The sequence below is a fragment of the Rhinoraja longicauda genome, chromosome 34, assembly GCF_053455715.1.
Source record: "Rhinoraja longicauda isolate Sanriku21f chromosome 34, sRhiLon1.1, whole genome shotgun sequence".
Classification (NCBI taxonomy): Eukaryota; Metazoa; Chordata; class Chondrichthyes; order Rajiformes; family Arhynchobatidae; genus Rhinoraja; species Rhinoraja longicauda.
The window spans coordinates 4,329,004-4,356,902 of NC_135986.1; the positions used below are offsets into that span (position 1 = coordinate 4,329,004).

Below are 27,899 nucleotides of genomic sequence, written 5' to 3' on the forward strand. Positions count from 1 at the left end.
GGTTCGAAAGCCAGCAATGATCGGTGACGCTTGACCTGGCCGGCGAGAGGTGAAAGGTCAGGGCGGGCGGTTTCCACGGCAACCTACCGTCACGTTGCCGGTGGCGCTGTAGGCCAGGAAGGCCTCCTGGTCCGTCAGTTGTATCCTCCTCCTGATCTCTCCCCTCGAATCCACCAGCTGCACGTAGTTAGGCGAAGAGCTGGCGGCAAATGAGGACAAAATCGGCATCAGTCGGGACGTTCGCTTTGGTTCCGGGAAACAGGCCCTTCGGCCCAACGCGTCCGCGCCGACCGGGGCGTATCAGTTTTTACAGTGTGACAGTGTGGGGTGTATCAGTGTTACAGTGCTACAGTGTGTGGTGTATCAGTGTTACAGTGCTACAGTGTGTGGTGTATCAGTGTTACAGTGTTACAGTGTGGGGTGTATCAGTGTTACAGTGTTACAGTGTGGGGTGTATCAGTGTTACAGTGTTGGGTGTTACAGTGTGGGGCGTATCAGTGTTACAGTGTAACATTGTGGGGTGTATCAGTGTGACAGTGTGGGGTGTATCAGTGTTACAGTGTTACAGTGTGGGGTGTATCAGTGTTACAGTGTTACAGTGTGGGGTGTATCAGTGTTACAGTGTTGGGTGTTACAGTGTGGGGCGTATCAGTGTTACAGTGTAACATTGTGGGGTGTATCAGTGTGACAGTGTGGGGTGTATCAGTGTTACAGTGCTACAGTGTGTGGTGTATCAGTGTTACAGTGCTACAGTGTGTGGTGTATCAGTGTTACAGTGTTGGGTGTTACAGTGTGGGGCGTATCAGTGTTACAGTGTTGGGTGTTACAGTGTGTGGTGTATCAGTGTTACAGTGTTACAGTGTGGGGTGTATCAGTGTTACAGTGTTGGGTGTTACAGTGTGGGGCGTATCAGTGTTACAGTGTAACATTGTGGGGTGTATCAGTGTGACAGTGTGGGGTGTATCAGTGTTACAGTGTTACAGTGTGGGGTGTATCAGTGTTACAGTGTTACAGTGTGGGGTGTATCAGTGTTACAGTGTTACAGTGTGGGGTGTATCAGTGTTACAGTGTTACAGTGTGGGGTGTATCAGTGTTACAGTGTGGGGTGTATCAGTGTTACAGTGTGGGGTGTATCAGTGTTACAGTGTGGGGTGTATCAGTGTTACAGTGTGGGGTGTATCAGTGTTACAGTGTGGGGTGTATCAGTGTTACAGTGTGGGGTGTACCAGTGTTACAGTGTGGGGTGTACCAGTGTTACAGTGCTACAGTGTGGGGTGTACCAGTGTTACAGTGTGGGGTGTACCAGTGTTACAGTGTGGGGTGTACCAGTGTTACAGTGTGGGGGTGTACCAGTGTTACAGTGTGGGGTGTACCAGTGTTACAGTGTGGGGTGTACCAGTGTTACAGTGTGGGGTGTACCAGTGTTACAGTGTGGGGTGTACCAGTGTTACAGTGTGGGGTGTACCAGTGTTACAGTGTGGGGTGTACCAGTGTTACAGTGTGGGGTGTACCAGTGTTACAGTGTGGGGTGTATCAGTGTTACAGTGCTACAGTGTGGGGTGTACCAGTGTTACAGTGCTACAGTGTGGGGTGTATCAGTGTTACAGTGCTACAGTGTGGGGTGTACCAGTGTTACAGTGTGGGGTGTATCAGTGTTACAGTGCTACAGTGTGGGGTGTACCAGTGTTACAGTGCTACAGTGTGGGGTGTACCAGTGTGACAGTGTGGGGTGTATCAGTGTTACAGTGTGGGGTGTACCAGTGTTACAGTGTGACAGTGTGGGGTGTACCAGTGTTACAGTGCTACAGTGTGGGGTGTATCAGTGTTACAGTGCTACAGTGTGGGGTGTACCAGTGTTACAGTGTGGGGTGTATCAGTGTTACAGTGCTACAGTGTGGGGTGTACCAGTGTTACAGTGCTACAGTGTGGGGTGTACCAGTGTGACAGTGTGGGGTGTATCAGTGTTACAGTGTGGGGTGTACCAGTGTTACAGTGTGACAGTGTGGGGTGTACCAGTGTTACAGTGCTACAGTGTGGGGTGTATCAGTGTTACAGTGCTACAGTGTGGGGTGTACCAGTGTTACAGTGTGGGGTGTATCAGTGTTACAGTGCTACAGTGTGGGGTGTACCAGTGTTACAGTGCTACAGTGTGGGGTGTACCAGTGTGACAGTGTGGGGTGTATCAGTGTTACAGTGTGGGGTGTATCAGTGTTACAGTGTGGGGTGTACCAGTGTTACAGTGTGACAGTGTGGGGTGTACCAGTGTTACAGTGTGACAGTGTGGGGTGTACCAGTGTTACAGTGTGACAGTGTGGGGTGTATCAGTGTTACAGTGTGACAGTGTGGGGTGTACCAGTGTTACAGTGTTACAGTGTGGGGTGTATCAGTGTTACAGTGTTACAGTGTGGGGTGTACCAGTGTGACAGTGTGGGGTGTATCAGTGTTACAGTGTGGGGTGTACCAGTGTTACAGTGTGACAGTGTGGGGTGTACCAGTGTTACAGTGTGACAGTGTGGGGTGTACCAGTGTTACAGTGTGACAGTGTGGGGTGTACCAGTGTTACAGTGTGACAGTGTGGGGTGTACCAGTGTTACAGTGTGGGGTGTATCAGTGTTACAGTGTGGGGTGTACCAGTGTTACAGTGTGGGGTGTACCAGTGTTACAGTGTGGGGTGTACCAGTGTTACAGTGTGGGGTGTACCAGTGTTACAGTGTGGGGTGTACCAGTGTTACAGTGTGGGGTGTACCAGTGTTACAGTGTGGGGTGTACCAGTGTTACAGTGTGGGGTGTACCAGTGTTACAGTGTGGGGTGTACCAGTGTTACAGTGAGGGGTGTATCAGTGTTACAGTGTGGGGTATATCAGTGTTACAGTGTGGGGTGTACCAGTGTTACAGTGTGGGGTGTACCAGTTTTACAGTGTGGGGTGTATCAGTGTTACAGTGTGGGGTGTACCAGTGTTACAGTGAGGGGTGTATCAGTGTTACAGTGTGGGGTGTAACAGTGTGGGTTTGTGGGGTGTACCAGTGTTACAGTGTGGGGTGTACCAGTGTGACAGTGTGGGGTGTGTCAATGTTACAGTGGGGGGGGGGGGGGTGTACCAGTGTTACAGTGTGGGGTGTACCAGTGTTACAGTGTGGGGTGTACCAGTGTTACAGTGTGGGGTGTACCAGTGTTATAGTGTGGGTTGAGGGGCTGTACCAGTGTTACAGTGTGGGGTGTACCAGTGTTACAGTGTGGGGTGTACCAGTGTTACAGTGTGGGGTGTACCAGTGTTACAGTGTGGGGTGTACCAGTGTTACAGTGTGGGGTGTACCAGTGTTACAGTGTGGGGTGTACCAGTGTTACAGTGTGGGTTGAGGGGGTGTACCAGTGTCACAGTGTGGGGTGTACCAGTGTTACAGTGTGGGTTTGTGGGGTGTACCAGTGTTACAGTGTGGGGGTGTACCAGTGTTACAGTGTGGGGTGTACCAGTGTTACAGTGTGGGTTGAGGGGGTGTACCAGTGTCACAGTGTGGGGTGTACCAGTGTTACAGTGTGGGTTGAGGGGGTGTACCAGTGTCACAGTGTGGGGTGTACCAGTGTTACAGTGTGGGGGTGTACCAGTGTTATAGTGTGGGTTGAGGGGGTGTACCAGTGTTACAGTGTGGGTTGAGGGGGTGTACCAGTGTCACAGTGTGGGGTGTACCAGTGTCACAGTGTGGGGGTGTACCAGTGTTATAGTGTGGGTTGAGGGGGTGTACCAGTGTTACAGTGTGGGTTGAGGGGGTGTACCAGTGTTACAGTGTGGGTTGAGGGGGTGTACCAGTGTCACAGTGTGGGGTGTACCAGTGTTACAGTGTGGGGGTGTACCAGTGTTACAGTGTGGGTTGTGGGGTGTACCAGTGTTACAGTGTGGGGTGTACCAGTGTTACAGTGTGGGGGTGTACCAGTGTTACAGTGTGTGTTGAGGGCCGTATTTATCTGCTCCCCCCCCCGCCCTCTCTTTACCTGTCAGGGTTGGGCAGATTGACGTAGTGCGAGTCCGCCCACACATGGCTGAGTTGGTACGAGTCGAACGTGTTCAGGACGTGTTCATCGAGGCGGTTGAGCTCACTTGACCCGGCCGGGTGAGCTGTCCCACTCATGATCCTGGGAAAGAGTAGGCGGTCAGCTTAGTTCATTGTCACGTGAGCCGAGAGCTACAGCGAAAGAGAAGGTTCACCAGATTGATCCCTGGGATGGCAGGACTTTCATATGAAGAAAGACTGGATAGACTCGGCTTGTACTCGCTGGAATTTAGAAGATTGAGGGGGGATCTTATAGAAACGTACAAAATTCTTAAGGGGTCGGACAGGCTGGATGCGGGAAGATTGTTCCCGATGTTGGGGGAGTCCAGAACAAGGGGTCACACAGTTTAAGGATAAGGGGGAAGTCTTTTAGGACCGAGATGAGAATGTTTTTTTTCACACAGAGAGTGGTGAATCTGTGGAATTCTCTGCCACAGAAGGTAGTTGAGGCCAGTTCATTGGCTGTATTTAAGAGGGAGTTAGATGTGGCCCTTGTGGCTAAAGGGATCAGGGGGTATGGAGAGAAGGCAGGTACGGGATACTGAGTTGGATGATCAGCCATGATCATATTGAATGGCGGTGCGTACAGGCTCGAAGGGCCGAGTGGCCTCCTCCTGCACCTATTTTCTATGTTTTCTATGTTTCTACGAATAGCTTTTTTGCTGCGTGCCGGCCAGTCAGCGGAAAGACGATACGCGATTGCAATCGAGCCGTCCACAGTGTGCAGATACGTGATGATTTGCTCAGCACTTCAACTCCCCCTCCCACTCCCGCGCTGACCTCTCTGTCCTGGGCCTCCTCCACTGTCAGAGTGAGGCCCAGCGCACAAAATGGAGGAACAGCACCTCGAATTTCGCTTGGGCAGCTTACACCCCAGCGGTATGAACATTGACTTCTCCAACTTCAAGTAGCCCCGGCATTCCCCCTCTCTCTCCATCCCCTCCCCCTTTCCAGTCCTCCCACTCCGACTACATTCTATCTCTGTCCCACCCCCTCCCCTGACACCAGTCTGAAGAAGGGTCTCGGCCCGAAACGTCGCCCATTCCTTCTCTCCCGAGATGCTGCCCGACCCGCTGAGTTACTCCAGCATTTTGTGTCTGCCTTCGATGTAAACCAGCATCTGCAGTTCCTTCCTACACACGATAAGGGAGTAACGTTCAGTGTAAGGTAGGTCTGATGAGAGATAGTCTGAGGGTCTCCAAAGAGGTAGATAGTAGTCCAGCACTGCTCTCTGTTTGTGGTAGGACGGTTCAGTTGCCTGAACCCGGAGTACTGTGTGCAGTTGTACAGGGCCCTAATGAGACCGCACCGGGAGTACTGTGTGCAGTTGTACAGGGCCCTAGTGAGACCGCACCTGGAGTACTGTGTGCAGTTGTACAGGGCCCTAGTGAGGCCGCACCTGGAGTACTGTGTGCAGTTGTACAGGGCCCTAATGAGACCGCACCGGGAGTACTGTGTGCAGTTGTACAGGGCCCTAGTGAGACCGCACCTGGAGTACTGTGTGCAGTTTTGGTCTCCAAATTTGAGGAAGGATATTGTTGCTATTGAGGGCGTGCAGCGTAGGTTCACCAGGTTAATTCCCGGAATGGCGGGACTGTCGTACGTTGAAAGGCTGGAGCGATTGGGCTTGTATACACTGGAATTTAGAAGGATGAGGGGGGATCTTATTGAAACATATAAGATAATTAGGGGATTGGACATGTTAGAGGCAGGAAACATGTTCCCAATGTTGGGGGAGTCCAGAACAAGGGGCCACACACAGTTTAAGAATAAGGGGTAGGCCATTTAAAACGGAGATGAGGAAGAACTTTTTCAGTCAGAGAGTGGTGAAGGTGTGGAATTCTCTGCCTCAGAAGGCAGTAGAGGCCAGTTCGTTGGATGCTTTCAAGAGAGAGCTGGATAGAGCGCTTAAGGATAGCGGAGTGAGGGGGTATGGGGAGAAGGCAGGAACGGGGTACTGATTGAGAGTGATCAGCCATGATCGCATTGAATGGCGGTGCGTGCAGGCTCGAAGGGCTGAATGGCCTCCTCCTGCACCTATTGTCTATTGTCTACAACAGCCGGGAAGAGACTGCCCCTGAATCTGGAGGTGTGCGTTCTGACAACATCCTATCGTTTGCCTCTTAGACTCACAGAGTGACCCAGCGTGGAAACAGGCCCTTCGGCCCAACTTGCCCACACCGGCCAACATCTCCCATCTACACCAGTCCCACCTGCCCGCGCTTGGCCCACATCCCTCCAAACCCATCCTATCCATGTATCTGTCCAACTGTTTCCTAAACGTTGGGATAGTCCCAGCCTCAACTACCTCCTCCGGCAGCTCGTTCCATACACCCACCACCCTCTGTGTGAAAAAGTTACCCCTCAGATTCCTATTAAATCTTTTCCACTTCACCTTAAACCCGTGTCCTCTGGTCCTCGATTCCCCTACTCTGGGCAAGAGACTCTGTGCGTCTACCCGGTCTATTCCCCTCATGATTTTGTATAAATCTCTATAAGATCGCCCCTCATCCTCCTGCGCTCCTGGGAATAGAGTCCCAGCCTGCTCAACCTCTCCCTGTAGCTCAGGCCCCTCGAGTCCTGGCAACACCCTCGTAAATCTTCTCTGAACCCTTTCAAGCTTGACGATATCTTTCCGATACCACGGTGCCCAGAACCGAACGCAATACTCTAAATGCGGCCCCACCAACGTCTTATACAACTGCAACGTGACCTCCCGACGTCTAGACTCAATACTCTGACTGATGAAGGCCAAGGTGCCAAAAGCCTTTTTGACCACCTTATCTACTTGCGACTCGACCTTCAAGGAACCTATGAACCTGCACTCCTAGATCCCTCTGCTCTACAACACTACCCAGAGGCCTACCATTCACTGTGTAGGTCCTGCCCTTATTAGATGGCCCAAAATGCAACACCTTACTCCGACACCTTGTCTCTGTGTCTCTGTGTCTCTGTGTCTCTGTGTCTCTGTGTCTCTGTGTCTCTGTGTCTCTGTGTCTCTGTGTCTCTGTGTCTCTGTGTCTCAATAACTCTGTGTCTCTGTGTCTCTGTGTCTCAATAACTCTGTGTCTCTGTGTCTCTGTGTCTCTGTGTCTCTGTGTCTCAATAACTCTGTGTCTCTGTGTCTCTGTGTCTCTGTGTCTCTGTGTCTCTGTGTCTCTGTGTCCCTGTGTCTCTGTGTCTCTGTGTCTCTGTGTCTCTGTGTCTCTGTGTCTCTGTGTCTCTGTGTCCCTGTGTCTCTGTGTCTCAATAACTCTGTGTCTCTGTGTCTCTGTGTCTCAATAACTCTGTGTCTCTGTGTCTCTGTGTCTCTGTGTCTCTGTGTCTCTGTGTCTCTGTGTCTCTGTGTCCCTGTGTCTCTGTGTCCCTGTGTCTCTGTGTCTCAATAACTCTGTGTCTCTGTGTCTCTGTGTCCCTGTGTCTCTGTGTCTCTGTGTCTCTGTGTCTCTGTGTCTCTGTGTCCCTGTGTCTCTGTGTCTCTGTGTCTCTGTGTCTCTGTGTCTCTGTGTCTCAATAACTCTGTGTCTCTGTGTCTCTGTGTCTCTGTGTCCCTGTGTCTCAATAACTCTGTGTCTCTGTGTCTCTGTGTCTCTGTGTCTCAATAACTCTGTGTCTCTGTGTCTCTGTGTCCCTGTGTCTCTGTGTCTCTGTGTCTCTGTGTCTCTGTGTCCCTGTGTCCCTGTGTCTTTGTGTCTCTGTGTCTCTGTGTCTCTGTGTCTCTGTGTCTCTGTGTCTCTGTGTCTCTGTGTCTCTGTGTCTCTGTGTCTCTGTGTCTCTGTGTCTCAATAACTCTGTGTCTCTGTGTCTCTGTGTCTCTGTGTCTCTGTGTCTCTGTGTCTCTGTGTCTGTGTGTCTCTGTGTCTCTGTGTCTCTGTGTCTCTGTGTCTCTGTGTCCCTGTATCTCTGTGTCTCTGTGTCCCTGTGTCCCTGTGTCTCTGTGTCTCTGTGTCCCTGTGTCTCTGTGTCTCTGTGTCTCTGTGTCTCTGTGTCTCTGTGTCTCTGTGTCTCTGTGTCTCTGTGTCTCTGTGTCTCTGTGTCTCTGTGTCTCTGTGTCTCTGTGTCTCTGTGTCTCTGTGTCTCTGTGTCTCTGTGTCCCTGTGTCCCTGTGTCCCTGTGTCCCTGTGTCCCTGTGTCTCTGTGTCCCTGTGTCCCTGTGTCCCTGTGTCCCTGTGTCCCTGTGTCTCTCTGTGTCTCTCTGTGTCTCTGTGTCTCTGTGTCTCTGTGTCTCTGTGTCTCTGTGTCTCAATAACTCTGTGTCCCTGTGTCTCTGTGTCTCTGTGTCCCTGTGTCTCTGTGTCTCTGTGTCTCTGTGTCTCTCTGTGTCTCTCTGTGTCCCTGTGTCTCTGTGTCTCTGTGTCCCTGTGTCTCAATAACTCTGTGTCCCTGTGTCTCTGTGTCCCTGTGTCTCTGTGTCTCTCTGTGTCTCTCTGTGTCTCTGTGTCTCTGTGTCCCTGTGTCTCTGTGTCCCTGTGTGTCTCTGTGTCTCTGTGTCCCTGTGTCTCTGTGTCCCTGTGTCTCTGTGTCTCTGTGTCTCTGTGTCTCTGTGTCTCTGTGTCTCTGTGTCTCTGTGTCTCTGTGTCTCTGTGTCTCTGTGTCTCTGTGTCTCTGTGTCTCTGTGTCTCTCTGTGTCTCTGTGTCCCTGTGTCTCTGTGTCTCTGTGTCTCTGTGTCCCTGTGTCTCTGTGTCTCTGTGTCCCTGTGTCTCTGTGTCTCTGTGTCCCTGTGTCTCTGTGTCCCTGTGTCTCTGTGTCTCTGTGTCTCTGTGTCCCTGTGTCTCTGTGTCTCTGTGTCCCTGTGTCTCTGTGTCTCTGTGTCTCTGTGTCTCTGTGTCTCTGTGTCCCTGTGTCCCTGTGTCCCTGTGTCTCTGTGTCTCTGTGTCCCTGTGTCTCTGTGTCCCTGTGTCCCTGTGTCTCTGTGTCTCTGTGTCTCTGTGTCTCTGTGTCTCTGTGTCTCTGTGTCTCTGTGTCTCTCTGTGTCTCTGTGTCTCTGTGTCTCTGTGACTCTGTGTCTCTGTGTCTCTGTGTCTCTGTGTCTCTGTGTCTCTGTGTCTCTCTGTGTCTCTGTGTCTCTCTGTGTCTCTGTGTCTCTGTGTCCCTGTGTCTCTGTGTCTCTGTGTCCCTGTGTCCCTGTGTCTCTGTGTCTCTGTGTCTCTGTGTCTCTGTGTCTCTGTGTCCCTGTGTCTCTGTGTCTCTGTGTCTCTGTGTGTCTCTGTGTCCCTGTGTCTCTGTGTCTCTGTGTGTCTCTGTGTCTCTGTGTCTCTCTGTGTCTCTGTGTCCCTGTGTCTCTGTGTCTCTGTGTGTCTCTGTGTCTCTGTGTGTCTCTGTGTCTCTGTGTCTCAATAACTCTGTGTCTCTGTGTCTCTGTGTCTCTGTGTCCCTGTGTCTCTGTGTCTCTGTGTCTCTGTGTCTCTGTGTCTCTGTGTCTCTGTGTCCCTGTGTCCCTGTGTCTCTGTGTCTCTGTGTCTCTGTGTCTCTGTGTCCCTGTGTCTCTGTGTCCCTGTGTCTCTGTGTCTCTGTGTCTCTGTGTGTCTCTGTGTCCCTGTGTCTCTGTGTCTCTGTGTGTCTCTGTGTCTCTGTGTCTCTCTGTGTCTCTGTGTCCCTGTGTCTCTGTGTCTCTGTGTGTCTCTGTGTCTCTGTGTGTCTCTGTGTCTCTGTGTCTCAATAACTCTGTGTCTCTGTGTCTCTGTGTCTCTGTGTCCCTGTGTCTCTGTGTCTCTGTGTCTCTGTGTCTCTGTGTCTCTGTGTCTCTGTGTCCCTGTGTCCCTGTGTCTCTGTGTCTCTGTGTCTCTGTGTCTCTCTGTGTCTCTGTGTCTCTGTGTCTCTGTGTCTCTGTGTCTCAATAACTCTGTGTCTCTGTGTGTCTCTGTGTCCCTGTGTCTCTGTGTCCCTGTGTCTCTGTGTCTCTGTGTCTCTGTGTCTCTGTGTCTCTGTGTCTCTGTGTCTCTGTGTCCCTGTGTCCCTGTGTCTCTGTGTCCCTGTGTCCCTGTGTCTCTGTGTCTCTGTGTCCCTGTGTCCCTGTGTCCCTGTGTCTCTGTGTCTCTGTGTCTCTGTGTCCCTGTGTCCCTGTGTCTCTGTGTCTCTGTGTCTCTGTGTCCCTGTGTCCCTGTGTCTCTGTGTCTCTGTGTCTCTGTGTCTCTCTGTGTCTCTGTGTCTCTGTGTCTCTGTGTCTCTGTGTCTCAATAACTCTGTGTCTCTGTGTGTCTCTGTGTCCCTGTGTCTCTGTGTCCCTGTGTCTCTGTGTCTCTGTGTCTCTGTGTCTCTGTGTCTCTGTGTCTCTGTGTCTCTGTGTCCCTGTGTCCCTGTGTCCCTGTGTCTCTGTGTCCCTGTGACTCTGTGTCTCTGTGTGTCTCTGTGTCCCTGTGTCTCTGTGTCCCTGTGTCTCTGTGTGTCTGTGTCTCTGTGTCTCTGTGTCCCTGTGTCCCTGTGTCCCTGTGTCTCTGTGTCCCTGTGACTCTGTGTCTCTGTGTGTCTCTGTGTCCCTGTGTCTCTGTGTCCCTGTGTCTCTGTGTCCCTGTGTCTCTGTGTCCCTGTGACTCTGTGTCTCTGTGTGTCTCTGTGTCCCTGTGTCTCTGTGTCTCTGTGTCTCTGTGTCTCTGTGTCCCTGTGTCTCTGTGTCTCTGTGTCTCTGTGTCTCTGTGTCTCTGTGTCTCTGTGTCTCTGTGTCTCTGTGTCTCTGTGTCCCTGTGTCCCTGTGTCCCTGTGTCCCTGTGTCCCTGTGTCTCTGTGTCTCTGTGTCTCTCTGTGTCTCTGTGTCTCTGTGTCCCTGTGTCTCTGTGTGTCTGTGTCTCTGTGTCTCTGTGTCTCTGTGTCTCTGTGTCTCAATAACTCTGTGTCTCTGTGTCTCTGTGACTCTGTGTCTCTGTGTCTCTGTGTCTCTGTGTCTCTGTGTCTCTGTGTCTCTGTGTCTCTGTGTCTCTGTGTCTCTGTGTCCCTGTGTCCCTGTGTCTCTGTGTCTCTGTGTCTCTGTGTCTCTGTGTCTCTGTGTCCCTGTGTCCCTGTGTCTCTGTGTCTCTGTGTCTCTGTGTCTCTGTGTCTCTGTGTCTCTGTGTCTCTGTGTCTCTGTGTCTCTGTGTCTCTGTGTCCCTGTGTCTCTGTGTCTCTGTGTCTCTGTGTCTCTGTGTCTCTGTGTCTCAATAACTCTGTGTCTCTGTGTCTCTGTGACTCTGTGTCTCTGTGTGTCTGTGTCTCTGTGACTCTGTGTCTCTGTACCCACTTGATGTTCTGGGTGAGCTGCTCCTTGTCCAGGTACTTGGCCAGCATGGCCTTGAGGTCGACCCAGTGCAGCACAGTGTCGTAACTGTAGTCCTGGCTCTGCCACCCATCGTCCTCGTCGTTCACCACAGCCATGCATGAGCCCGTGTCCGCCGGGCACGACTGGCACGTGTTCCGAAACGTCACGTATCCCAGGAGGAAGGCTGAGGGAGAGAGGGAGAGAGGGAGAGAGAGAGAGAGAGGGGGAGAGAGAGAGGGGGAGAGAGACGGAGTGTGAGAGACGGAGTGTGAGAGACTCGCTGGAATGTAGAAGATTGAGGGGGGATCTTATAGAAACGTACAAAATCCTTAAGGGGTTGGACAGGCTAGATGCGGGAAGATTGTTCCCGATGTTGGGGAAGTCCAGAACAAGGGGGTCACAGTTTAAGGATAAGGGGGAAGTCTTTTAGGACCGAGATGAGAAAGTTTTTTTTCACACAGAGAGTGGTGAATCTGTGGAATTCTCTGCCACAGAAGGTAGTTGAGGCCAGTTCATTGGCTATATTTAAGAGGGAGTTATATGTGGCCCTTGTGGCTAAAGGGATCAGGGGGTATGGAGAGAAGGCAGGTACGGGATACTGAGTTGGATGATCAGCCATGATCATATTGAATGGCGGTGCGTACAGGCTCGAAGGGCCGAATGGCCTCCTCCTGCACCTATTTTCTATGTTTCTATGAGACGGGGTGAGAGACAGGGAGTGTGAGAGAGAGAGAGAGAGAGAGAGAGAGAGAGAGAGAGAGAGGGAGAGAGAGGGAGAGAGAGAGAGAGGGAGAGAGAGAGGGGGAGAGAGGGGATGTGAGATGGGGAGAGAGGGGGAGAGAGAGAGAGTGTGAGAGGGGGGAGAGGGGGTGAGAGACAGGGAGTGTGAGGGGAGAGAGAGAGGGAGAGAGGGAGAGAGAGAGCGAGAGAGAGAGAGAGAGAGAGAGATAGAGAGAGAGAGAGAGAGAGAGAGAGAGAGAGAGAGAGAGAGAGAGAGAGAGAGAGAGAGAGAGAGAGAGAGAGAGAGATTGTGAGAGAGGGGGGAGAGAGGGAGGGAATGTGAGAGAAGGGAGAGAGAGAGAGAGAGAGAGAGAGAGAGAGAGAGAGAGAGAGAGAGGGAGAGAGAGAGGAGAGAGAGAGAGAGAGAGAGAGAGAGAGAGAGAGAGAGAGAGAGTATGAGAGAGGAGGGAGAGAGAGAGGGAGAGAGGGAATGAGGGGAGAGAGAGAGGTAGGGGGGTGAGAGACGGGGAGTATGAGAGAGAGAGAGATTGTGAGAGAGGGAGAGAGGGAGAGAGACGGTATGAGTGACAGAAGGTGAGAGAGAGAGAGAGAGAGAGAGAGAGAGAGAGAGAGAGAGAGAGAGAGAGAGAGAGAGAGAGAGAGAGAGAGAGAGAGAAAGGGAGTGAGGTAGAGAGGGTGAGAGAGAGGGAGTGTGAGAGAGAGTGTGTGTGCGTGTGTGCAAAGAGGTCCTTCTGCAGTTGTACAGGGCCCTAGTGAGACCGCACCTGGAGTACTGTGTGCAGTTTTGGTCTCCAAATTTGAGGAAGGATATTCTTGCTATTGAGGGCGTGCAGCGTAGGTTTACCAGATTAATTCCCGGAATGGCGGGACTATCATATGTTGAAAGACTGGAGCGACTGGGCTTGTATACACTGGAATTTGGAAGGATGAGAGGGGATCTTATCGAAACGTATAAGATTATTAAGGGGTTGGACACGTTAGAGGCAGGAAACATGTTCCCAATGTTGGGGGAGTCCAGAACCAGGGGCCACACAGTTTAAGAATAAGGGGTCGGCCATTTAGAACTGAGATGAGGAAAAACCTTTTCAGTCAGAGAGTTGTGAATCTGTGGAATTCTCCGCCTCAGATGGCAGTGGAGGCCAATTCTCTGAATGCATTCAAGAGAGAGCTGGATAGAGCTCTTAAGGATAGTCGAGTCAGGGGGTGTGGGGAGAAGGCAGGAACGGGGTACTGATTGAGAATGATCAGCCGTGATCACGTTGAATGGCGGTGCGTACAGGCTCGAAGGGCCGAATGGCCTCCTCCTGCACCTATTGTCTATTGTCTATTGTCTATTGTCTATTGTCTATTGATCGCGGCGGCCATTTTAAATCCAGATTTAAATCCAGGTACCGACCCCCCACCCCCCCACCCACCACCACCCAGACACTAACCGATCAGCAGGAACAGCAAGAACGCCAGGGCCAGGAAGATGAGGACCTTCGTGCGGCTCTTGGACGCGCGGGAGATCAGGGCCGACAGGTCGCTCGTGCCCGAGGGTTCCGGGCCTCCCTCGTCCGCGCCCAGTTTCAGCACCAGCTCGTTTCTCTCCTCCCCCTCAGCGTTCTGCTGGGGCCTGTAGACGGTACCGCTCGCGCCCTGCCAGGATTGCATCGCGGTGTGAGAGCATCGCACGTGGTGGGCGCCACGCCGGCTTTTTATCCCGCCAGCGCCAGTATAACCACGACTATCGCCCGCCCCTCAGAGTCACGGTGGCGCGGCGGGTAGACCTGCCGCCTCGCAGCGCCGGAGACCCGGGTTCGATCCCGACTACGGGCGCTGCCTGTACGGAGTTCGCACGTTCTCCCCCGTGACCCGCGTGGGTTCTCTCCGGGTGCTCCGGTCTCCCCCCACACTCCAAAGACGTGCGGGTTTTGTAGGTTGTGTAGGAAAATAACTGCAGATGCTGGTACAAAATGCTAGAGTAACTCAGGGGGTCAGGCAGCATCTCTGGAGAGAAGGGGTGGGTGACGTTTCGGGTCGAGACTTCGGTCTGAAGAAGGGTCTCGACCCGAAACCTTGCTCCTGAGATGCTGCCTGACCTGCCGAGTTACTCCAGCATTTTGTGATACTAGGTTTGTAGGTTAATTGGCTTACGCCCGGACGATGTAGGCCCGGACACTGTAGGCCCGGACGCTGTAGGCCCGGACGCTGTAGGCCCGGACGCTGTAGGGCCGGACGCTGTAGGCCTGGACGCTGTAGGCCCGGACCCTGTAGGCCCGGACACTGTAGGCCCGGACGCTGTAGGCCCGGACCCTGTAGGCCCGGACACTGTAGGCCCGGATGCTGTAGGCCCAGACACTGTAGGCCCGGACGCTGTCGGCCCGGACACAGTAGGCCCGGACACTGTAGGCCCGGACACTGTAGGCCCGGACACTGTAGGCCCGGACACAGTAGGCCCAGACAGAGTAGGCATGGAGGCCCGGGTGCCGCCTAACGGAGGTTGCATAGCAACCCGCCTCCCGGCCTGGGCGGCCGCCATTGGTGGAGCGAGAGCAGGTGGCCGCTGGCTGGGTGAGGTCACGTGGGGCGCGGGGCGGTGACGTCACCATTTTGTCCCTTATTTGGGAGTGGGGAAGTTGACAACCACTACCCCTACACACACACACACACGGGACGAGTCGCACCCAGGCCACTCTGCCCTTATTCTGCTCCTGGAAACTTTGATCCTGTTGGTTTAATTTTGGGAAGAGGTACTCACTTTAGCTGGCAGCATGGATCGGATCTTTTCCATCCTCCTCGACCTCAATTACTGTGTCCGTTCCTGTACAAAGAAGACTCTAGTTACTCAATCAGTTTGACAGAAGGGCCACAGAGTCGTAGAGTGACACAGCGTGGAAACAGGCCCTTCGGCCCAACTTGCCCACACCGGCCAACAATGTCCCAGCTACCCTAGTCCCACCTGCCCGCCATTTGGCCCATATCCCTCCAAACCCGTCCTATCCATGTACCTGTCCAACTGTTTCTTAAACGTTGGGATAGTCCCAGCCTCGACTACCTCCTCTGGCAACTACATCCTACATGATTACAATTGGGCCTCGTCACAGTGTTACAGAGACCTGGTAAGGGAACAGAAGACACAGAAAAGCTGGAGTAACTCAGCGGGTCAGGCAGCATCTCCGGAGAGAAGGCAGGAATGGGTGACGTTTCGGGTCGAGACCCTTCTTCAGGCTGAAAGTCACAGGAAAGATGAAACGAGAGACATAGACGGCGATGTGGAGAGATAAAGAACAATGAATGGAAGATAAGCAAAGAAAGTAACGATGATAAAGGAAACTGGCTGTTGTTAGCTGTTTGTGCTGGGTGAGAACGAGAAGCTGGTGGGACTTGGGGGGGGGGGAGGGACGGAGAGAGAGGGGGAATGCTGGGGCTACCTGAAGCGAGAGAAATCAATATTCATACCGCTGGGCTGGACAGCTACATGGATAGGTGAGGCCTAGAGGGATATGGGCCAAATACGGGCATATGGGACGAGTTTAGGTGGGGCATTTTGGTTGGCATGGACGAGATTGGCCGAAGGGGAGGGACCTCATTGAAACGTACAGAATAGTGAGCGGCCTTGGATAGAGTGGGTGTGGAGAGGGTGTTTCCACTAGTGGGGGGAGTCTAGGACCAGAGGGCATAGCCTCAGAATTAAAGGACGTTCCTTTAGGAAGGAGATGAGGAGGAATTTCTTCAGTCAGAGGGCGGTGAATCTGTGGGATTCTATGCCACAGACGGCTGTGGAGGCCACAAGTCAGTGGATGTTTTTAAGGCAGAGATAGACAGATTCTTGATCAGTGCGGGTGTCAGGGGTTACGGGGAGAATGGGGTCGGGAGGGAGAAATAGATCAGCCACGATTGAATGGCGGAGTGGACTCAATGGGCCGAATGGCCTGATTCTACTCCTATCACTTATGACCTGATGAGGGGGTCTGTCTCCGTGCTGTACGACCGTTACAAGGTTTGAAGAAAGTTCCGGAAGCCGGTAGTTGGTGTCAGAGTTCATTGTCAAGTGCAGGAGGTGAGATAGACAATAGACAATCTCTCCCGAGATGCTGCCTGACCTACTGAGTTACTACAGCATTTTGTGAATAAATCGATTTGTACCAGCATCTGCAGTTATTTTCTTATAATAGACAACAGGTGCAGGAGGAGGCCATTCGGCCCTTTAAGCCAGCACCGCCATTCAATGTGATCATGGCTGATCATTCTCAATCAGTACCCCGTTCCTGCCTTCTCCCCATACCCCCCTGACTCCGCTATCCTTAAGAGCTCTATCCAGCTCTCTCTTGAATGCATTCAGAGAATTGGCCTCCACTGCCTTCTGAGGCAGAGAATTCCACAGATTCACAACTCTCTGACTGAAAAAGTTTTTCCTCATCTCCGTTCTAAATGGCCGACCCCTTATTCTTAAACTGTGTGTGGCCCCTGGTTCTGGACTCCCCCAACATTGGGAACATGTTTCCTGCCTCTAACGTGTCCAACCCCTTAATAATCTTATACGTTTCGATAAGATCCCCTCTCATCCTTCCAAATTCCAGTGTATACAAGCCCAGTCGCTCCAGTCTTTCAACATATGATAGTCCCGCCATTCCGGGAATTAACCTGGTAAACCTACGCTGCACGCCCTCAATAGCAAGAATATCCTTCCTCAAATTTGGAGACCAAAACTGCACACAGTACTCCAGGTGCGGTCTCACTAGGGCCCTGTACAAATGCAGAAGGACCTCTTTGCTCCTATACTCAAGTCAGGAGACCAAAACTGCACACAGTACTCCAGGTGCGGTCTCACTACGGCCCTGTACAACTGCAGAAGGACCTCTTTGCTCCTATACTCAACTCCTCGTGTTATGAAGGCCAACATCCCATTGGCTTTCTTCACTGCCTGCTGTACCTGCGTGCTTCCTTTCAGCTGACGAGTAGGAATAAATCAGTCAGCCCCTTCATCTAGTGTCGTTTAGGTTACTATCTTGCCTATCTCTGAGCCACACTTCCACCCTACCCACATATTCGTCGATAAGGACGTCGTGCGTTCAGAAAGTTCCCTCGAATTGACCGCTTTACTGGGAATGGCGGCGTTTGTGAATCTCTCTGTCGGGTGTGACCATCTGTGTGAGCGTTGATAGTGGTCTGCCTCTAGGTTTGTACTTCAAGATCTGAGGGCTCTTTCCACGAATGTGCGTCAGAGAATGGGGCCCAATCTGGGTAAGGCCCAGAGGCCAAGTCAGTGGATGATTTTCGAGGCAGATAGATTCTCTACGTGACATTAAAATCTTGGATAGAGTGGATGTGGAGAGGATGTTTCCACTGGTGGGAGAGTCCAGGACCAGAGGGCACAGCCTCAGAATTAAAGGACGTTCCTCTGGGAAGGAGATGAGGGGGAATTTCTTTAGTCAGAGGGCGGTGAATCTGCGGAATTCATTGCCACAGATGGCTGTGGAGGCCACAAGTCAGGCAGAGGTAGATAGATTCTTGATCAGTGCGGGTGTCAGGGGTTGTGGGGAGAAGGCAGGAGAATGGGGTTGGGAGGGAGAGATAGATCAACCGTGATTGAATGGGCCGAATAGCCTAATTATAGACAATAGACAATAGACAATAGGTGCAGGAGGAGGCCATTCGGCCCTTCGAGCCAGCACCGCCATTCAATGTGATCACGGCTGATCATTCTCAATCAGTACCCCGTTCCTGCCCTCTCCCCGTACCCCCTGACTCCGCTATCCTTAAGAGCTCTATCCAGCTCTCTCTTGAATGCATTCAGAGAATTGGCCTCCACTGCCTTCTGAGGCAGAGAATTCCACAGATTCACAACTCTCTGACTGAGAAAGTTTTTCCTCATCTCAGTTCTAAATGGCCGACCCCTTATTCTTAAACTGTGGCCCCTGGTTCTGGACTCCCCCAACATTGGGAACATGTTTCCTGCCTCTAATGTGTCCAACCCCTTAATAATCTTATACGTTTCAATATGATCTCCTCTCATCCTTCTAAGTTCCAGTGTATACAAGCCTAGTCGCTCCAGTCTTTCAACATACGACAGTCCCGCCATTCCGGGAATTAACCTAGTAAACCTACGCTGCACGCCCTCAATAGCAAGAATATCCTTCATCAAATTTGGAGACCAAAACTGCACACAGTACTCCAGGTGCGGTCTCACTAGGGCCCTGTACAACTGCAGAAGGGCCTCTTTGCTCCTATACTCAACTCCTCTTGTTATGAACGCCAACATTCCATTGGCTTTCTTCACTGCCTGCTGTACCTGCACGCTTCCTTTCAGTGACTGATGCACTAGGACACCCAGATCTTGTTGTACGTCCCCTTTTCCTAACTTGCCTTCCTGTTCTAACCACCAAAGTGGATAAACTCACACTTATCCACATTAAACTGCATCTGCCATGCATCCGCCCACTCACACAACCTGTCCAAGTCGCCCTGCAACCTCATAGCATCTTCCTCACAGTTCACACTGCCACCCAGCTTTGTATCATCTGCAAATTTGCTAATGGTACTTTTAATTCTGCTCCTATCAACTATAACCTTACGACCATCAGTGTCGTTTGCCTCTTGTCCATCTTCGGGCAGAGTCACAATTGTAACAACTCAAAGAAAGAGTGGTGTAGAGGTAGAGTTGCTCACAGCGCCAGAGACCCGGGTTCCATCCCGACCACGGGCACTGTCTGTACGGAGTTTGCACGTTCTCTCCCCGTGACCTGCGTGGGTTTTCTCCGAGACGTTCGGTTTCCTCCCACACGCTCCAAAGACGTGCGGGTTTGTAGGTTAATTGGCTTGGTGTAAATGTGGAATTGTCCCCAGTGTGTGTGTAGGATAGTGTTAGTGTGCGGGGATCGCTGGTCGGCGCGGACTCGGTGGGCCGAGGGGCCTGTTTCCGCGCTGTATCTCTAAGCCAAACTAAAGTAAAACTTAACGAAGAGAGAAACGATAAATTGGAGATGTTGGAATCTTGAGAAAGGCACAAAGCGCTGGAGTCACTCAACGGGTCGGGCAGCATCTGTGAAGTGAAATGGGAAGGCGAAGCTTTGACCCGATATGTTGTCTGTCCATTCCACTCCACAGATGCTGCCCGACCCGCTGAGTTTAGTTTAGCTTAGTTCAGAGATACAGCGCGGAAACAGGGCCTTCGGCCTACCGTTTCCATAGTAACCTTCAAGTACCATTTTTAGTTTAGTTTAGTTTAGTTTAGTTTAGAGATACAGTGCGGAAACAGGCCCTTCGGCCCACCGTTTACATACTAACCTTCAGGTACCATTTTTAGTTTAGTATAGTTTAGTTTAGTATAGTTTAGTTTAGTTTAGTTTAGAGATACAGTGCGGAAACAGGCCCTTCGGCCCACCATTTACATACTAACCTTCAGGTACCATTTTTAGTTTAGTTTAGTTTAGTATAGTTTAGTTTAGTTTAGATTAGTTCAGAGAGACAGTGCGGAAACAGGCCCTTCGGCCCACCGTTTCCATGCTAACCTTCAAGTACCATTTTAAGTTTAGTTTAGTATAGATTAGTTTAGTTTAGTTTAGAGATACAGCGCGGAAACAGGCCCTTCGGCCCACCGAGTCCGCACCGACCAGCGATCCCCACACACTAACACTACCCTACACACACTCGGGACATTTCTTTACATTTATTCCAAGCCAATTAGCCTCGATGGGACATGTTGGCCGGTGTGGACAAGTTGGGCCGAAGGGCCTGTTTCTACGCTGCAGGACAAAGACTCTAAAAACCAAACTAAACTAAACTAAACTTAAACTAAGCTAACTTAAACTAAACTACACAGCTATCTCTAGTGCAGGAAGGAACTGCAGATGCTGGTTTAGACCGCAGGTAGACACAAAGTGCTGGAGTAACTCAGCGGGTCGGGCAGCATCTCTGGAGAGAAGGAATGGGCGACGTTTCGGGTCGAGACCCTTCTTCAGACTGAGAGTCTAGACTAGTTTAGTTTAGTTTAGAGACTCAGTGGGGGAAACAGGCCCTTCGGCCCACCGTTTCCATACTAACCCCGCACACTAAAACACACACACACACACTGGGGACAATTTACAATTTTACCGACGCCAATTAAACTGCAAACCTGCACGTCTTTGGAGAGTCGAAGAAAGTCCAAGCACGGGGAGAACGTACAAACTCCGCGCGGGCAAGCGCCCGTGGTCAGGATGGAACCCTGGTCTCCGGGAACGAGAGATAAGGTATCTCTGGTCGTGGTACGTCAGAGAGAAGTTGGGGTGTGGGGGAGGGGGCGTGATCGGCCCCTCTCACACCCACCCCCCCCTTGCGCTATCTCTCGGGAGCAGGCGTTGCGGGTCGCGCGCGAGGGAAGGGCGTGTGTACATCCGTGACCCACGCCCTCTGCAGTCTGATAAGGACATCGCCGACCATCTCTCCCCCGCCCCCCGGCGAGAATTCCCTGGAACTGGCGTTACTTGGAACAGCCGGAATTCGCCGGAAGGAATTCCAGATAGCGGGTTTCAAACGATAATGGAAACATAGGCCGAAGAAGGGTCTCGACCCGAAACGTCACCCATTCCTTCCCTCCCGAGATGCTGCCCGACCCGCTGAGTTACTCCGGCATTTTGTGTCTACCTTCGATAGAAACACAGACAATCGGTGTAGGAGGAGGCCATTCGGCCCTTCGAGCCTGTACGCACCGCCATTCATTGTGATCACGGCTGATCACTAGGTTAATTCCCGGAATGGCGGGACTGTCGTATGTTGAAAGGCTGGAGCGATTGGGCTTGTATACACTGGAATTTAGAAGGATGAGAGGGGATCTTATTGAAACATATAAGATAATTAGGGGATTGGACACATTAGAGGCAGGAAACATGTTCCCAATGTTGGGGGAGTCCAGAACAAGGGGCCACAGTTTAAGAATAAGGGGTAGACCATTTAGAACGGAGATGAGGAAAAACTTTTTCAGTCAGAGAGTGGTGAAGGTGTGGAATTCTCTGCCTCAGAAGGCAGTGGAGGCCAGTTCGTTGGATGTTTTCAAGAGAGAGCTGGATAGAGCTCTTAAGGATAGCGGAGTGAGGGGGTATGGGGAGAAGGCAGGAACGGGGTACTGATTGAGAGTGATCAGCCATGATCGCATTGAATGGCGGTGCTGGCTCGAAGGGCTGAATGGCCTCCTCCTGCACCTATTGTAAAAAATATATATAAAAAATAAAAATAAAAGTAACCCGTGCCTGCCTTCTCCCCATACCCCTTGATTCCGCTAGCCCCTAGAGCTCTATCTAACTCTCTCTTAAATCCATCCAGTGAATCGGCCTCCACTGCCCTCTGTGGCAGAGAATTCCACAGATTCACGGTTCTCTGGGTGAAAGAGTTTCTTCTCACCTCAGCTTTTGAAATGGCCTCCCCTTTATTCTTAGACTGTGTGTGTGTGGCCCCTGGTTCTGGACTCCCCCAACATTGGGAACATTTTTCCTGCATCTAGCTTGTCCAGTCCTTTCATAATTTCATACGTCTCTCTAAGACCCTCCCCCCCCCCCTCTCGTCCTTCTCTAGAGACAGAGAGTGGTGCAGTGTTGGGAAACAGGGCCCTTCGGCCCAGCTTGCCCGCGCCGGCCGACATGTCCCAGGTAAGACACGGGGAAAAGATAAGCCAATGCGATAAGACACAAAAGTGCTGGAGTAACTCAGCGGGTCGGGCAGCATCTGTGGAGGGCAGGAACGGGCGACGTTTCGGGTCGAGACCCTTCCTCGGACTGAGAAAGGCGAGGCGTTTTCGCGCTGTATCTCTAAACTAAGTTATTTTCTTACACAGAGGGTGGTGGGGGCCTGGAACGTACTGCTAGTGGTGGTGGTGGAGGCTGATATAATAGTGGCGTTTAAGGGGCCTTTAGACAGGCAACACGGATAAGCTGGGAATGGAGGCATGTGGATCAGGTGCAGGCAGGGGAAATGTTCGTTATCTCTCCACATCCAGATCTCTAGTTTCTCTTACCCCTGACCAGTCTGAAGAAGGGCCTCGATCTGAAACGACACCCCATTCCTTCTCTCCAGAGATGCTGCCTGACCCGCTGAGTTACCCCGGCATTTTGTGTCTACCTTCGATTTAAACCAGCACCTGCAGTTACAGAAACTAAACTAAACCTGGATAGCTGACCTTTGGGGTCTGGTTGAGAACAATTGGCCACTGCAACAGGCCCTTCGGCCCACAATGACTGTGCTGGACAAGATGCCAAGATAAACCCACTGGGGACAATTTGTACATTTACACCAAGCCAATTAACCTACAAACCTGTACATGATAACTTGGCGTCTTGTCCAGCACAGACATTGTGGGCCGAAGGGCCTGTTGCAGTGGCCAATTGTTCTCAACCCGACCCTAAAGGTCAGCCATCCATGTTTAGTTGATGTACAGGAACAAAAACTGCAGGTGCTGGTTTAAATCGAAGGTAGACACAAAATGCCGGAGTAACTCAGCGGGTCAGGCAGCATCTCGGGAGAGAAGGAATGGGTGACGTTTCATAGAAACATAGAAACATAGAAAATAGGTGCAGGAGTAGGCCATTCGGCCCTTCGAGCCTGTACGCACCGCCATTCAATATGATCATGGCTGATCATCCAACTCAGTATCCCGTACCTGCCTTCTCTCCATACCCCCTGATCCCTTTAGCCACAAGGGCCACATCTAACTCCCTCTTAAATATAGCCAATGAACTGGCCTCAACTACCTTCTGTGGCAGAGAATTCCACAGACTCACCACTCTCTGTGTGAAAAAAAACTTTCTCATCTCGGTCCTAAAAGACTTCCCCCTTATCCTTAAGCTGTGACCACTGGTTCTGGACTCCCCCAACATCGGGAACAATCTTCCTGCATCTAGCCTCTCCAACCCCTTAAGAATTTTATATGTTTCAATAAGATCCCCCCTCAGTCTTCTAAATTCCAGCGAGTACAAGCCGAGTCTATCCAGTCTTTCTTCATATGAAAGTCCCGCCATCCCAGGGATCAATCTGGTGAACCTTCTCTGTACTCCCTCTATGGCAAGAATGTCTTTCCTCAGATTAGGAGACCAAAACTGTACACAATACTCCAGGTGCGGTCTCACCAATGCCCTGTACAACTGCAGCAGAAGCTCCCTGCTCCTAAACTCAAATCCCCTCGCTATGAATGCCAACATACCATTGGCTTTCTTCACTGCCTGCTGCACCTGCACGCTTGCTTTCAATGACTGGTGCACCACGACACCCAGGTCACGTTGCATCTCCCCTTTTCCTAATCGGCCACCATTCAGGTAATGCTCTGCTTTCCTGTTCTTGCCGCCAAAGTGGATAAAACAGTGAATGAAAGATTGTTTCGCGAAAGAGTAACGGTGATAAAGGGAACAGGCTGTTTGTCGGGCAACAGACAGCCAACAAGAAGAGATAGGCACAAGAAGCTGGAGTAAGTGTGAGCTGTGATGAGGATGCTATGAGGCTGCAGGGTGACTGGGATAGTTTGGGTGAGCGGGCAGATGCATGGCAGATGCAGTACAATACAGTGGGTAAATGTGAGCTCATCCTCTTTGGTGGCAAGAACAGGAAGGCAGACTAGTGTCTGAAAGGAACTGCAGGCGCTGGTTTAAACCGAAGACAGGCACAAAAAGCCGGAGTAACTCAGCGGGTCGGGCAGCATCTCTGGAGAGAAGGAATGGGTGACGTTTCGGGGGTCGAGACCCTTCGTCAGGCTGAGAGTCGACCGAGTTACTCCAGCTTTTTGTGTAAGAAAATAACTGCAGATGCTGGTACAAATCGAAGGTATTTATTGACAAAATGTAACTCAGCAGGTCAGGCAGCATCTCAGGAGAGAAGGAATGGGCGACGTTTCGGGTCGAGACCCTTCTTCAGTCTGAAGAAGGGTCTCGACCCGAAACGTCACCCAATCCTTCTCTCCCTGGATGCTGCCTGACCCGCTGAGTTACTCCGGCATTTTCTACCTATCTCTAGCGATATTTAGTTGAGTTTAGTTCATTGTCACGTGTACCGAGGTACAGTGAAAAGCTTTCGCTGCGCGCCAACCAGTCAGCGGAAAGACAACGCAAGATTACAATCGAGCCGTCCACGTCAGTGGATATTTTTAAGGCAGAGATATTTCAGATTCTTGATTAGTGCGGGTGTCAGGGGTTATGGGGAGAAGGCAGGAGAATGGGGATGGGAGGGAGAGATAGAGAAGGAGCGGGCGGCGTTTCGGGCCGAGACCCTCCTTCAGACTGGTCGGGGATGAGGGAGACGAGAGACACAGACGGTGATGTGGGGGAGATAAAGAACAACGAATGAAAGACGTTTGCTGGGTGAGAACGAGAAGCTGGTGCGACTTGGGTGGGGGAGGGACGGGGAGAGAGAGGGGGAATGACGGGGCTACCTGAAGTTGGAGAAGTCAATGTTCGTACCGCTGGGGTGTAAGCTGCCCAAGCGAAATATGAGGTGCTGTTCCTCCAATTTGCGCTGGGCCTCACTCTGACAATGGAGGAGGCCCAGGACAGAAAGGTCAGTACGGGAGTGGGAGGGGGTGTTGAAGTGTTTAGCTGAGTGCATAGCACACAACAAAAGCTTCTCACTGTACCTCACGGTACACGTGACAATAGAAACATAGAAACATAGAAAATAGGTGCAGGAGTAGGCCATTCGGCCCTTCGAGCCTGCACCATCATTCTATATGATCATGGCTGATCATCCAACTCAGTATCCTGTACCTGCCTTCTCTCCATACCCCCTGATCCCTTTAGCCACAAGGGCCACATCTAACTTCCTCTTAAATATAGCCAATGAACTGGCCTCAACTACCTTATGTGGCAGAGAATTCCACAGATTCACCACTCTCTGTGTGACAAAAAACTTTCTCATCTCGGTCCTAAAAGACTTCCCCCTTATCCTTAAACTGTGACCCCTTGTTCTGGACTTCCCCAACATCGGGAACAATCTTCCCGCATCTAGCCTGTCCAACCCCTTAAGAATTTTGTAAGTTTCTATAAGATCCCCCCTCAATCTTCTAAATTCCAGCAAGTACAAGCCGAGTCTATCCAGTCTTTCTTCATATGAAAGTCCTGCCATCCCAGGGATCAATCTGGTGAACCTTCTCTGTACTCCCTCTATGGCAAGAATGTCTTTCCTCAGATTAGGAGACCAAAACTGTACGCAATTCTCCAGGTGTGGTCTCACCAATGCCCTGTACAACTGCAGCAGAACCTCCCTGCTCCTATACTCAAATCCCCTCGCTATGAATGCCAACATACCATTCGCTTTCTTCTCTGCCTGCTGCACCTGCATGCCTACTTTCAATGACTGGTGCACCACGACACCCAGGTCACGTTGCATCTCCCCTTCTCCTAATCGGCCACCATTCAGGTAATACTCTGCTTTCCTGTTCTTGCCGCCAAAGTGGATAACCTCACATTTATCCACATTATATTGCATCTGCCATGCATTTGCCCACTCGCCTAACCTATCCAAGTCACCTTGCAGCCTCCTAGCATCCTCCTCACAGCTAACACTGCCACCCAGCTCCGTGTCATCCGCAAACTTGGAGATGTTGCATTCAATTCCCTCGTCCAAATCATTAATATACATTGTAAATAGCTGGGGTCCCAGCACTGAGCCTTGCGGTACCCCACTAGTCACTGCCTGCCATTCTGAAAAGGACCCGTTTATTCCTACTCTTTGCTTCCTGTTTGCCAGCCAGTTCTCTATCCACATCAATACTGAACCCACAATACCGTGTGCTTTAAGTTTGTACACCAATCTCTTATGTGGGACCTTGTCGAAGGCCTTCTGAAAGTCCAGATATAACACATCGACTGGTTCTCCCTTATCCACTCTACTAGTTACATCCTCGAAAAATTCTATAAGATTCGTCAGACATGATTTGCCTTTCATAAATCCATGCTGACTTTGTCAGATGATTTCACCACTTTCCAAATGTGATGCTATCACATCCTTAATAACTGACTCCAGCATTTTCCCCACCACCGACGTTAGGCTAACTGGTCTATAATTCCCCGTTTTCTCTCTCCCTCCCTTTTTGAAAAGTGGGGTTACATTAGCTACCCTCCAATCCTCAGGAACTACTCCAGAATCTAAAGAGTTTTGAAAATCAAATCACTAATGCATCCACTATTTCTGGGGCTACTTCCTTAAGCACTCTGGGATGCAGCCTATCTGGCCCTGGGGATTTATCGGCCTTTAATCCATTCAATTTGCCTAACACCACTTCCCGACTAACCTGGATTTCACTCAGTTCCTCCATCTCGTTTGACCCCCGGTCCCCTGCTATTTCCGGCAGATTATTTATGTCTTTCTTAGTGACAATAAACTAAACTGAAACTGAACTGAACTCACTGCCTGGAAACAGGCCTGGAAATGTGTGCCAATCATATAACCAGCCATTTGCACTAATCCTACGAAAAACTCTCAAACTGACGATTTGAGTGCAGGAGTAAAGAGGTCCTTCTGCAGTTGTACAGGGTAAGACCACATCTGGAGTACTGTGTGCAGTTTTGGTCTCCTAATTTGAGGAAGGACGTCCTTGCCATTGAGGCAGTGCAGCGTAGGTTCACCAGGTTAATCCCCGGGATGGCGGGACTGTCGTACGAGGAAAGGTTGGAAAGACTGGGCTTGTATTCACTGGAGTTTAGAAGGATGAGAGGGGATCTTAATGGGAAAGAATGTCTGTGCTGGACAAGACGCCAAGTTATCATGTACAGGTTTGTAGGTTAATTGGCTTGGTGTAAATGTACAAATTGTCCCCAGTGGTTTTATCTTGGCATCTTGTCCAGCACAGACATTGTGGGCCGAAGGGCCTGTTGCAGTGGCCAATTGTTCTCAACCCGACCCTAAAGGTCAGCTATCCAGGTTTAGTTTAGTTTCTGTAACTGCAGATGCTGGTTTAAATCGAAGGTAGACACAAAATGCTGGAGTAACTCAGCGGGTCAGGCAGCATCTCGGGAGAGAAGGAATGGGTGACGTTTCGGGTCATATCACTCTGAAGAAGGGTCTCCCCATTCCTTCTCTCCAGAGATGCTGCCTGACCCGCTGAGTGACTCCAGCATTTTGTGTCTACCTTTAGTATAGTTTAGTTTAGTTTAGTCCTATAACTTGTGAACTTGTGAACTAAACTGAACTAAACATCAGGCCCAAGTTAGACGCAAAATGCTGAGGTCATCCTATTCGGCCCCCCCGACTTCATCAAATCGATAACAGGCAGTCTTGGAAGCCTATCCTGCCTGGTCAAACCGCACGTCAAAAACCTCGGCGTGATATTTGACTGCATTAAAGTTTGACGAGCAAGTCAACGCTGTGGTAAAAGCCAGCTTCTTCCAACTTCGTACCGTAGCGAAAATCAAACCTTTCCTCCAATTCGACGACACAGAAAAAATCATTCACGCTTTCATTTCCTCCCGCCTAGACTTCTGCAACTCCCTAATACACTGGGATCAGCCAATCTTCCCTGTCCCGCCTGCAACTGGTCCAAAACGCCGCAGCGAGACTCCTGACGGGTACCCGTAAAAGGGACCACATCATCCCGATTCTGGCCTCTCTCCACTGGCTCCCTGTACGGTACAGAATCAACTTCAAGCTCCTCCTATTCACGTATAAAGCCCTAAATGGACATTCCCCCCCCTACATCAAAAATCTTCTAACCCACCTCTCTAACTCCAGGTCCCTCAGGTCGGCCGACTTGGGGCTACTCACTATCCCGCGGTCTAGGCTTAAGCTCAGGGGTGACCGCGCTTTTGTGGTTGCAGCTCCTAGACTGTGGAACAGCATCCCTCTCCCCATCAGAACTGCCCCCTCCATCCACTCCTTTAAGTCCAGGCTCAAAACCTATTTCTACTCCCTAGCGTTTGAGGCTCATTGAGGAGGCGCTGTGAACTGTTT

At 51.2% G+C, this 27,899-nt stretch overlaps 1 protein-coding gene across 1 annotated transcript in view; it reads right to left on the bottom strand.

The window, feature by feature from the left end:
* The window catches only part of LOC144609293 (uncharacterized), a 77,661-nt gene that overhangs the window by 45,534 nt on the left and 4,228 nt on the right, over nucleotides 1–27,899 (bottom strand). Inside the window, exons 2-6 of the mRNA XM_078427724.1 lie at nucleotides 14,758–14,820; nucleotides 13,451–13,655; nucleotides 11,259–11,460; nucleotides 3,989–4,129; nucleotides 88–199 (exon numbers count right to left, since the gene is read on the bottom strand). Of these exons, the coding sequence (XP_078283850.1) occupies nucleotides 88–199; nucleotides 3,989–4,129; nucleotides 11,259–11,460; nucleotides 13,451–13,655; nucleotides 14,758–14,790 (693 nt within the window). The 5' untranslated portion in view covers nucleotides 14,791–14,820. The remainder of the gene's footprint in view (nucleotides 1–87; nucleotides 200–3,988; nucleotides 4,130–11,258; nucleotides 11,461–13,450; nucleotides 13,656–14,757; nucleotides 14,821–27,899) is intronic.